At 43.0% G+C, this 12,893-nt stretch overlaps 1 protein-coding gene across 3 annotated transcripts in view; it reads right to left on the bottom strand.

Annotated features, from left to right (window-relative positions):
• Positions 1-5,805: 5,805 nt before the first annotated feature.
• Cpne4 (copine 4) overlaps positions 5,806-12,893 on the bottom strand; it is a 456,744-nt gene continuing 449,656 nt past the window's right edge. For 2 of the 3 annotated variants that reach the window (XM_021171653.1, XM_029482117.1), the window contains exon 16: positions 7,005-7,591. In XM_021171653.1, the coding sequence (XP_021027312.1) occupies positions 7,457-7,591 (135 nt within the window). In that variant the 3' untranslated portion in view covers positions 7,005-7,456. Of the gene's footprint in view, positions 7,592-12,893 lie in introns of all 3 variants that reach the window. The other variant, XM_021171654.2, reaches the window with a different exon arrangement.

Genomic DNA, 12,893 nt, shown 5'->3' with positions numbered 1-12,893 from the left:
TTTTCCCCACAGAGCATCACTCTTCCAAAAAACATTTTAAAAAGGAGGATTGACAGATTATCCAGGCATGAATGTTTGGATACATTTCTCTTGAAGTTGAGTGAAGTGAGCCTGTCGCTCCAAGAAGAACATCTGACAGGGCTTATTGCCAATGGTAACATTTGAGCTTTCTAGCAAGGATTAGGATTTTAAAAAAATTAAATGTGCTGCCAATATTTGACAGATTCTCAATACTTTCTTGATGAGATAAAGTGCTATTAGACAGCAGTAGGTCATGCGATGTTTTGATGTTGTTAAATCAACTGTGTAAGCGTTTAGACTATCTGATACATCTGAGTGAACTAACATTTTCTAGATTACCAATGCATGACATTACAAAACCCTTCATAAGCAAAGAAGCTATTGACAAATGCCAGGTAAATTTTATTGCTATGATCTCCTGTTCTACATTTACAATCCTACGCTGGATTGACTTTGAATGAGATAGAAACATAATGTGATTGATTACAACCAAAAGCTAAAAATAGGAACATCAGTTAAGAAATTGCCTTCACCAGACTGACTCACCTTTCAGGCACTCTTTGGGGGCATTTTCTTGGTTCATGACTGATATGGGCAAGCATGAGGACAGCGCCACCCCTGGAGAGATGTTCCTGGGTTCTATAAGAAAGCAGGCTGGGCAAGCCACAGAGAACAAGCCAGAAAACAGCATTCCTCCATGGTCTCTACCTCAGTTCCTGCCTCCAGGTTCCTGCCAGAAGTTTCTACACCAACTTCTCTCAGTGATGAGTGTGACTTGAGGATTATCATCTGAAATAAACCTGTTCCTTTCCAAGTTGCTTCTGGTCATGGGTGTTCTGTCACAGCACTAGAAAGCCCGAGACACAGATGGTTTGTGACTTTCAGTGTTGGAGTTCACACAGAGCATCATGTCTCTTGCTGTCTATCCTACCTGCTACACCTTTCTACAGCCCCAGCTTTGGGTAATCACTTTCTATTCCTTCCTTCTGGAAGATCACCTGTGTTAGACTCCACAGTCACTGGAGATCATGTAGTCCTTGTCTTTCTGTGCCTGGCCTATGTCAGTTAACACAGTGTCCTCAGGGTTCACCTATCTTACCTCAAAGAATAGAATTAAAAATTTTGACTGAATTATTGCAGTATAGAATAAACATTGAAAGTGATGGATATGCTCATTGTGAGAGGCCAAACCTATGCCATCTTAGGATTGGCCTCCATTTTAAAGAAAAATTAAAAACCCTGAGAACTTGACCTGCAACAGAACCCAAGCTGCACCTAACTACTAGGAAGGCCCCCATGGCTTGTCCTTGGTCTATACCAAAGAGTTCCTCCACAGCTACTTTCTAGCAACAGATTAGTCTGACTCTTTCAGATGTACTTAGTTCATGGTCTTGCTTCAGAGCACCCACCTGTCTGCTTACAATAGACATCCAGTTAGATGCTTGCCAGGATGGACACCCCCTCACTTGCTCCCATTCCCTATACAACTTTGTCCTGCCGAGCGTTCAAGGCTGCTCTGCCTTCCCTTCCTATTCTGCTGTGTCAGGGTTGAGTTGGAGGAGAGCACAAGCCTGAGCTTGTAATAGAGACCCTAATGCTATTACGTCAGAGACAGCTCCTTGGTGGTCTTTGGGGTTCACAAATGCTTCCTGGCACAACATTTACCATGATTTAATCATAGAAAAATGGATTAAAACATCTTCCTGCACCACATGAACATGTTCTACTAATATGTGCTTATAAATATAAAACAACAACAACAACAACAAAAAACCAAGAGGATGAATGCAAAGTAGAAATGAGAACATCACTGAAGATTTGCCAAATTTGAAGACTATCAGTCTAATTCCTTTTATCTTTTGAAAATAGATTTAAAATAAAATTATAATATTTATTTCTTTTTCCATTTTTGTGTGTATGTGTGTTGCATGTGTGTGGGCATGTGTGTGTGTGTGTGTGTATATATGTGTTGGGGGGTGCTCACAACATATGTGTGAGCATGCTTGTGGAAAGCTGAGGTCGATGCTAGGCATCACTCTTGATAGCCCTTCCATCCTGTTCTTTGAGACAGGGTTTCTCTATCATACCCAATATGGCTAGTCTCACTAGCCAGCCTGCTCAGGGGATCTCTTCTCTCCACTTTCAGAGAGTAGAGATGCAGGTGGGCGCCATGTCCACCTGGCATTGTTATTGGTTCTGGGGTTCTGAACTCTGGTCCTTAAACTTACATGACCCTTGCTTTACTCTTTAACCACTGACCCATCTCTCCGGTCTCTTAAGTATTTATTGCTGATAAGACATAATGAGCTGCTCTGACCCTCTTACACTCTTGCCTCTTTCCCCCTTGTGTCCCTTCTCTCCGCATTCCCTTTCCACCTCTCTCCACGTGGCCATGGCCAGCCTAAACTTCTCTACTCTCTCCTTCTCTCTGCCTTTCTTTGCCTCTACTACTCTCTTAACTCCCCTCCCTATGCCCTAAATAAACTCTATTCTATACTAAAAAAATTTTTAAAAAAAGATATAATGAGTTGATTTTTGTTACTTACTACATTTTCAGTTACAACTTCCCCCTTCTTTTGACATGGAGCTCTCAAGAACACAGACTAACCTCCAACTTGCTAGATAGGCTTCATGGGTCTGTCTCTAGACAAGTGGGCAGCGCCATGCTTGACTTCCAGTTTCTCTTTCTAATACAATTATCAAGAGACACAAACTCAGAAAAGGACACTAACAGTCTCCGAGAGTCATGAGACCCCATGCGGAGGAGGCCAGATGACCCCTTGTTGTCATACTAGACCCCAGAGTCAACTTAAACCCAGTGTTAGTTCTCTTTTGACTGGCACTGTTTGACTCCTATCCTGTTTCTAATAGGTAATATTAACGGGTTTCATGCAAAGCCACAGAGTTTATGATTTTGCTGAAAAGAAGATGGACAGTCTGCACTGGGTCACATTTCTGCTTGGTCCCCTGAGCTGTGGCTTCCAGCTTCTGGACACAGGCTTTCCCTTGGCCCTCTGTTCTTACCCTCTGGTCTTGCATTACTCATAGGGCTTGCTCAGATCCCTGAAGCATCCTCATATGTAGTGTCTGGTCTATATGGTACCCTTAGTGCCTAGATGGTGGAAAGAGCTGGCAGTGTCCTGAGGATCTGCTGCTCCCATGCTGGGGGAAAGAGAAGAGCCCATGAGAGGAAGATGGCATCCTCAGATGAGAGATAGGTTCCGAAATTGGGGGCAAAGGTATTTATGTGTGTGTTTGGCGTGTGCATGTGTATGTTTATATGTATGTATCGATGAATGCAGGTGTGTGCACACAACATTGGAGACAATTCTGGATGTCAGTCTTCATCTTCTACTCAGAGGCTGTCTTCCAGGGTTTGCTGATGTGTAAAGCAGGATAGTTAGACTGTGAACCCCCAGGAGTCTCTCGTCTCCACCTTCCATGTCACAGGAGAAGTGTCATGATTACAGACACAATCTGTCATGTATCACTTCAATTAGGTTCTGTGGATTTGAATTTGAGGCTTTGATGCATGACAAGCAATTTAACCCACTTTCTTACAGATTTCCTAAGGATCTGTTATTAATATAACCATGGCTGAGTACAGTGCCAAGAGGGCAGAGATGGAGATTTCTACGTGAATTTGGGTTCAGGATCCAGAGTAGCCATTCAGATTCTTGCTTCACTAAGGAAGCCACGAACATTTCCAATCTAGTGACAGCATTCCTCCATTTAAGCTATTTCTCCCTAAAACCTTGTTTTTCCTGAGTTCTTGCTCATTCTTTATTGATCTATCTCATTTCACTAAAATTTTTCCTCAATGTGCTGCTGCCTGTCAATCAAGGGAACAGTTTTGCCTTGTTTTGCTGTATTTGAGCACCGTGTGAAAACCACGTGGGCACTGAATTCAGAGAGAGCTTTTCTGCCTCAGTTTTGCCTGCATTACATGTCTTTCCAGTCTTTGCTAGACTTCTTCCTTTGACTCTATGTACTTCATAGTGTCGGTGGAAATCCTTTGCTTCCACCTTTGCCTTAAAGCCAAGGCTTCCATTTCAGGTAGTCAGAAGCACGTGCCTGTCAGAAGCCAGCTGATTTCAGTTAAAAGGGGGTGGGGCTCAACTTAGAGTAAAAACTGTTTTAACTGATATCAGCCTGCTTAGCTGACAAGGGCAGAGACCTGGGGCTAGCTTCCCCTCTGCCAAACAAATTAGTAAGGAATATTCAGATATTAAACAGGTGCCCTTTTTGTTCTGGCTGTATATGTGTTGTCGATGCCACCTTTCTTTGGGGTCACGTGATAACTCTTTAGATTTGCATATCCCCTTTACCCCCACCCCCAAGTGTGTGTGTGCGCATGTGAGTATAAAATATGTTCACATGTTACTTATATGAACTACACACATATGTATTTCTTTGGTTTCTTTTTGCCTGCTAAAACTGGTCACAAAAAAGGAGACAGCCTTCAATATCTAAGGTTAAAGAAGAGAACCAAAGACATCAATGGTGTCTGGCTTTTATATCTGATTTTGGAGCACTTTTGTCGAAGAGAACAGTAGTTGGCTTACAGCATGGAGGGCTCGGCTCCCCAGACTCCTCTGAGCACTCACTCCAGAAGATAAGATTTAGCCAAATTGCTACCAGGGCCTGAAAAGCTGACTCTGTCCTACCCAGTTTCAGTAGAGGGTTTGCCTGTGAGTTCTCTATTTAGAAGGTATGTATTGAGAAGCCTGCCCTGGGAGATGGGTGGCAAGTGGGTAAAATCCAATTTTCACTCCTCATAGAGAACCTGATACTATGATCCCAGAAACTCCAGAGAAATTAAGTGAGCTCATACACAACGAGAACTAAGAGTGACGTCTGTTTCAGTGACCTCTTGTTACTGACAATGTTTGTGCCCTTCCACAGTTCACATATGGGAGACCTGGTGCCCACTGTGATACTATTAGCAGATAGACACTTTGTGAGATGGCTAGGTAATGAGGAAGACATTCTTGTGGGGGGGATTAGTGTTCTTGTAAAAACAGAGAACTCTTTTTTTCTATATCATGGAAGCTAAGGCAAAGTTAAATGTCTAACTGTGAGTTACAAAGAGAGGTTCCAAATGGCTGGCACCTTGATCTTGGTCTTCTTAGACTCTTAAACCATGAAAAATAAAATTCTGCTATTCAAGCTACTGTATGTTATTTTGTTATAGAAATCTGGGATAAGATACCCTTAAATGATCGTTCAGTACTATTTTTACTATTTGGGGGCGGGAAGGGGCCTGAACTTGAGTCTGGCTATGTAAAGGGAAGTAAACTTCCTAAATGTCTGTCAGGCAAACTGGACTCTGACCTCACTAATTCGACATCCCAGGGAGTCTACACTGAGTGAAGACATCCCAGGAGATATTGGAGGATATCATGGGACAACATGGCATGCCACTTAAGGACAGTCACAAACACTCATCCCACATATTAAATCTATCACAGGTCAGATATAGATCAGAGGCAGCATTGACAAGTCTAATTGTTTATTCATTCATTTTATTGTTCACCTCTGCATTGCCTAACTAGCTGAGTACTTCCTACATACCAGGTACATAGACAAGAATGTTCACACACCGGCTTGGGGTTAGAAACAGTCATTAGGTATTTCTGTAATATAGAGCTTAACTATTTCAAGTTAGAAGCAATGGTGAAGCACCAGTGTCCCCTGATACCCCCTCAAGCATGTGACATACACAACTCACTGACAGGAAATTGCTTCAAAATGAGGAACAAGACCACAACTCTTAGAAAAAGATTCTGTAAGTACCCAATTTATTCAGAAAACAATACAATTTAAACATTTGTGACTTTTTTTTCTGTCGTACATTTTTTAAACCACCATTCCCAAAATGTTATGCATTTGGTTGACATGTATTTGCAAGATAATCTATAATTATAACTCTGGAAATCGTACAAGACATTTGATTTGCTTAATTAATTATTATTGTTTCCGCTTCAAAAAAGAAAAAGAACAAAAACTACCCCCAAAACAGATTTCTTTTGCTTTGGATACACTTCACTATTTTTCTGACCAAAAATAAGTTACATTTTGTGCCTTTTATAGCTTATAAAACATTTGTCCATTTCTCAGAGAGAATATCATAAGAGAAGAAGTCATTATTTTGGTTTTAGACTTCCTTAGATTCAGACAAAATATCTCCACCCTACACAATTCCAGGGCATTTCTGCTTATGGAAATTGTACTCAGGAGTGATACAAAAGAGGCCAATAAAGGCCCCCACAGTGAGCTCAAAGACCAAGCGATTAGAACAGAAAGTTGGGCAGCCATGTTGCTATTTGGCATGAAGAGGATTCCACTCAAAGATCCAAGGGAGGAATCTTGGGAAATAAATTCTAGGAACGGGCATAAAAAATGGAACCACCCATGCAGGGAGCTGTGCTGCCTCTTTTAGCCAAGCAGGAGCAAACCAGAAGGCGTGCTCCTCAGTCCGGCTGAGGAAGAGGCGGGGCTATAAAACAGGGAGGCTGGGATGTCGGGTGGACAGCTTCTGGAATCAGTCTCCTTACTTTCTAGTCTCATCTTGGAGACAGGCTGGTCCTCTAAGCTACTGGGGAGCCTGGGGGCGGAAGAGGTGCCATGGGCAAGCAGGCTAGGAGCTGTTCTGTTTGGCATGATCTCTGTGGTGAAAGCCTCAAGTTCAGAGCCCCATTAGTCCTCATGCCATGCAAGGGATGCATTAGCATCGTTGAGGACCTTGTGAGACGTGCAGAACCCCAGGCCCTGCTTTAGAAAGCTTCATTAGAACAAGATTGTCCAGGAAGTTGTGTCAATGGGAGTGTGTAAAGATGGGTACTGGGATAAATAACCCAGGCCAGCTTAAAAAAAGACTACCTCTAGGTACATAAATTTATTTAGTAGAGAGAGACCATTCTCAGCAGGGAGAGATTATAGATAACAACTGCAAAAACAGTGTAAGGTTATTTTTATTATAATTATTTTAAACATGCAAAATACAGTCCATGCATCTGCCATTTTGAAAAGTCTCTCATCCTATAGGAGATTAAGCCAAAATATAAGTTTTGGCTATCGACATTCACGAAATGTTTCAAAATGCTTTACAGTGTAAAGATAATAAGAAATTTAGCAAAATTTCAACAAACCGGTATAAAAATGGATACATATACCATTTTAATTTCAAGGCGACATGCTGTAAAGAGTATGTTATAACTGTATTTCATTGTAAAAAGTCTTTAACAATTCAAGGGTTTAACAGATCCAGGCCTTGGGCTACACATGCAAAAAAATAAAATAAAATAAAAAGTCAGTTAATTAAAAATCACCAAAACGTGCTATCTTTAAATGTATATTATTGTTTTCTGTTTTTGTTGTTATTTAAAGTACAGGAATAGATAAACAGTGCTTCAGAATTCTGTAAAAGTGTAGTTCACGGTGCCAGTGTCCGGGACGATTCATATACTTCCGATGAACACTTTGGTTTAATCCCTTTACCATTGTAATAGTCTACGACTTGATTTGGGACTTCAGCCAACACACTCTTGGCAAGGGCAGCTGGCGATGCCTGCAGGGAAGAAGAAACAACCATCATTTGAAGCGGACGAGATACAGATGCAAAGATTTGAGCCCTGCCCTGAGTGGCCAGCTTCCTTCCCTCAGTCATCCAACCATCACCCACTCAGTGTTCACGCTCTGTGTCTGCAAATGTAAACTCACATCTGAGGATGAACTGTCCTGCAGGGTTTTGCTTTGTTTTAAAATTTGCATTCATTTTTAGATACTTATGTTCCGGTTGCTATGCCAGAAGTGGTGGAACTCTGGAAAGAGTAAAAGTCGTGTGAAGGTGACTTGGCGTGGCCAAGTTCAACCCATCTATGAGGTGTCAGGCTGTACACGCTGCCCACCAGTGTTATCACATCAGACAGATACTTCCAAACAGTCAGATACGCCTGGATGGGGATCTGTGTTTCTAACACAATGCTCTGGTGATTCCTACTGAAATCTGAGATGTGTTGTTATAGAAAGTCACAAACACTGTGAGACCAAGTCATCACAGAAGAAATGCCAGCATGCCTCCAATATTTAACTTGGACACATATTTAAAATTTTGGGGAGTGGGGTGTGGGATTTGAGGATTCTAGAGACAGCAAAGCATCTAATGAAGAAATGCATCTGAAGAAAGAATGCTCATTCCTATGTGAGGGGTGGTGGTGGAAGGTGGGGTGGATTGTGAAGGTGATTGTGGTGGTGGTGGTGGTGGTGGTTGGTGGTTGTGGTAGTAGGGACTCGGTTTGGGTAGTCATTCAATTAGAAAGTGAGACTGGGGTGAGGATCTTGAATGCCCTTGTAGTATTGATTCTGTAGCAGAGAATGATTGAGGTCAAGAGCATAGTGGACTCTAGGGTCATAGATAGCTGGCCTGACTCTTAGATCTGACCCTTGGTATTGACTTCATAACCCCTGTTCAATTTGCTCCAATGGTCTGAGCCACCATGTTAGCTATTGAAAGAATTGGAAGGTTGGCAGATTGACCATTTAACAAATATTTGAGACTGTCAAGAAAGGAGAGCTGGCCTAGGGACTGTGCTTCTAATCTTCTCTTTCTTAAACCATTCAACACCTAGCTCTGATCTCAGAAGCAAAATAAGAAGGAAACAGAAGCCATGCTGTCTAATGGAGTATGAAAAAAACCCAACAAAACCAACCAACCAACCAACCAACCAACCAACCAACCAACCAACAAACAAACAAACAAACAAATGAAAAAACCTGGTAGCTGAGAAGCCCAGAAGCATCATGAAGAGTTTTGGTTTCTAATGATAACGCATGCATGGAGGCAGGAGCAGAATTCATCTCCATCCTCTCCTTGATTACAAAGGTTAGAAGGTCAAAACCCAACTTAGTTTCCCAGCTTTTTCTACATCTAGGGATTGACGCCACATGACCTAATTTGCCCTATGAGATATAAGAGGACTTTTCCTAGATGAATTTTAGAACTCCTTTCTTTCTGCTTCAGGGGAACAGACTTAGTTGTCTCTGTTTTCCTCTTCCTTTTCTTTTTTCTCTTCAATGAGAATGATAATTCTTGGAAACAGACTACCCTATTATCATCATGAAGACCCATCAAAGGAGGCCATACAGCACTGATTTGCACACCCCGGAATTAACCAAGAAAGGAGTGGTCTGAGCCATCATTGCTAATTTTTAGCTTCATAAGAATAGGTTTGCTCACTCCTCATCAAAGACATTTTTTCCCCTGTAACAACCTTCTGTGACAGTTGCTTTCTAGTCATAACTGGTCAAAATGCAAAGAACAGTCAAGGGCCAGCCCCAGTTGATGTAATCACAACACAATCCCTACACCCAGATCTCAGAAGAGGGGTTGGACAGATTATAAGAGCCAGATGACCAGGAGGTCTGCTGAGATAGTGTCGTTCATACACAAGAGGGGAGCTGTACTCCTTAGATCTCAACAATATGGTCACCTAAACAAGAGCTGATGAACAACACCAGTTGACATGCCAGTGCAGATAGGTAGAATCTCAGAAGACCCTGTCCCTGGACGAAGAACTACTGGACCTGGACACTGATGGCTGTTGAGAGGGATGGTTTTCTCCAGGGAGCTCCCCAGTCCTGTGTGCTCTGCCCTAAATACATGTACATGAGTGCTAGAGATTGGACTAGGTCCTAACGTTTGCACAGCAAGCACTTTATAGACTGTGTCGTTTCTCCAGCTCCAATTTTAATGAATCTGAATGCAAAGACCCACTTGTGGTTTAGTGGCTCATTGGAAAGCTCTGGGCCTAATGAAGCCCCTTGTATATCTGTGCTGGCATGGGTGCTTGGTGTAGGAACATGAGTTGGATAGAAAAAAAAAAGGCAAAACCTCAAAATCAGTTGGTAATTAATAGCAGTAATATGGGCAGTATACACTAACCATTGTACAGAAGAAACTCCACCTTCCACCATCCAAGGCATCTGTAGCATTTGCCTCATCTCACTAAAAGTCTGTGTCACTGAGAAGCTAAGCAGTCTGCCCAGAACCACATAGTTCAGAGCCTGTCCCTATGCACTTTAATGCACCATGTTAGCACACAGAGCAACAAAAGAAAGGCAACTCATGGGTTACTGGTGTCTATGAAATATCAGCTCCTCGCCTCCCTTTTATTTATGGCTTATTGAATTCTGAGTAGATTAGTTTGGATAATGAAATGTTTTTCAAAATCTAATTTGAAACCCATGAAGATAAGGTAGGTGAAAATCCTCCTGTCACTCTGCCTGTGTCACCCCAGGGAGACTGCAAATGCACACACAGCACAGAGTACAAGATGGGCACCGTGTCCTTGTCCTGCTTGGGGCATTTCTCCCTTGGGACAATTCTTTTGTTTCCAGTCCCCCTTCAGTTCTTGTCAACAATCTTCCTTTTTTTTTTTTTTGTCAATGCCTAGCTTAAACTGGAAGGTGGTGGCTGGAGGTCTGTCTCTGCTCTGAAGTCATTTCAGGGGTGTAGGACCCATGAGCTGCAGGTCACATGTAGCTGCATGTAGCTGAGGATGGGGATGAAGGCAATCAAGCTAAAGTAATAAACTTCAGATCATGAGGGTTTCCTTTGCAGTTTTTGGAATTCCACTGCATGGTTCTCAGACATAAACTCTGTATCACGCTGTGATGTCAGAACGTTGGACACAGAGCTAGAGGGATGTCTCAGTCAACAACGTGCTTGCCAGGCCAGCATAGGGACCTGAATTTGTATCCCCAGCCCTCATGTACATAGTGCGGTATGCATTCCTGTGCACCTGTAATTGCAATAGTGGGCTGTGGTGTGCTGGGTGGGGAGGGAGATATGTAGATTCTTGGAGCTCCTTGGCCAGCTTGGCAAGTAAGCTTGGGTTCAGTCAGAGACTCTCTCAAAAATTGAGGTGGAAAGTGATAGAAGACACAGGCATACAAACCTACACGCATGCACATATGTACACATACATACATACATATATACATCACATATTATACACACATGCACACACACATACACACATACATGCTGGGAATAACTGTAGGTTATTATCCACCCATGGGCTGCTTAGCATGTGGATTTTTTTGCAAGTCTTCAGAAAATTCTCCAAAGCCTGGACTCATGCTTTCTTATCTCACTGGGGTCCCAGTGGGTGCCAAGCAGTGAAACCTGAGTGTGTAAAGTCCTGAGTCAATGTGCATTGTTGGCATGGGTGTGGCCATGCAAAGAACCGCAGTGCTTCAACCCCATGAAATTTGGCCTGGCTGATGGAAGACCAGCAAACCCTGTGAGATCAGCCTTCCCTCTCCCCTAGGGGTGTTAGGAAGAAGAATGCCACGTGACATAGCTGCAGCAGATTGAGTTGGCCCCAGGATACCCTTCCATGTGGACAATGCTAGACCTTTTTGATGCCATACTTTGCTGTCCGTAGCAGACAACTTGAAACTTTGGATGAGCCTCAGATACCTTTCTTTAGAAACTCTCTCCATGGGAAAGTGGAAGATGGGATGCTGGGCAGTTATTCTTTCCTACCGCACTGACCTTAGATCTCATGGTGAGATCAGCTTCCCCTGCCACTTGAAAATGCCCTCTACACTCAGCTCTGCAGCAGGGGATTGATTTCCTGCTTGCTTGATGATTTTAATTACACCGAGGCCCTCTTTAAAAAGAGAAGAGTGATTACGTGGCAGTATGGCGAGGAAGAGACTTGGGGAGGCCTGGAGTGTACAGTCTCTTCTTTTAGAAGTTGGACAGGTCATAGAGCCTAGGGTTCAGCTGAGGCTATTTGGCTGATGCTAGAACTGAATGACACTGTCATTCTGCCTGTCACAGAAAGACAGAGGTGCAGGAAGCCATGCCTGGAGAGCACATACAGAAAATAGGACAACTGAGAATAACTCTGTTACTGAGATTGTCGCTACTTAGTGTGGCTAGGTCCCAGGGCGAGCCCAAATTGGATTTGATGTGCTTGGACACAGCCAGTAAGTTGGCTGTGAAGAATGTTGGAAGTTCACTTGAGGGAGAGTCTTTGGAGCAAAATGGCTTTTCCAACTATGCATCTAGTAAAGAGAGCCTGCATTGGATTACACAGTGCTGTGGAAAAGCCTGCACTGGATTGCATGGCACCATGCCTCCCTCTCTTGTATCTCAAGAGCAATGGAGCCCTACCTACATAGGGAGGAGCTGCCGTAGAAGCTAACAGGGCTCTTTCCAGAAGAACACATGCATTTGTGCATTCATGGTAACCTGTACTGAGGAGACAAAGCAAAGGACACTGAAGTCTTGCATATTTCCTTCTGCTAGGAGCTCATGTTTAGACACCCCTCCCCACCCTCAATAGTGGCAACAGCAGCAGAAGAGAATCCAGGGCTTTAGTGGAGAGCAAGGGCTATAGATGTGCTCTGTTGTTCGATGATGCTTACAAGGGCCTGCAAACTAAAGAATACAGTCCTTTGCAGTCTATATGTCTACCTACTATACTTCAATGGTCTCCCAGACATATCCTGGGCATCTCTGAAAGACCTTAAATGAACCTAAGAAAGTCTTAATGTTGGATATCACAATCTGTTTTGGGGTGGGGTTTGTGGCAATCTCAATCTACTTCTGACTCTATGGGCTTATCCCCAGAATGTAAGAGTGTTATGAGAATCTTTTCAATATCATACTTGGCAATTATCTTGAGTGTTTTCTTGCTCCAGCCAACCAGGAAGCACAACTCTGCTTCATTACTTACTATGGATAATGGATCACGACTGCACAGACCAATAGAATACAGGTGACTTTCATCCAGCAGAGAAGTGATTTAAAGATTATGGGGCCGGGCGTGGTGGCGCAGGCCTTTAATCCCAGCACT

Source organism: Mus caroli, chromosome 9, assembly GCF_900094665.2.
Source record: "Mus caroli chromosome 9, CAROLI_EIJ_v1.1, whole genome shotgun sequence".
NCBI lineage: Eukaryota > Metazoa > Chordata > Mammalia > Rodentia > Muridae > Mus > Mus caroli.
Note: the sequence above shows the minus strand (reverse complement) of the source record. Positions and strands in the feature narration are given on the sequence as shown.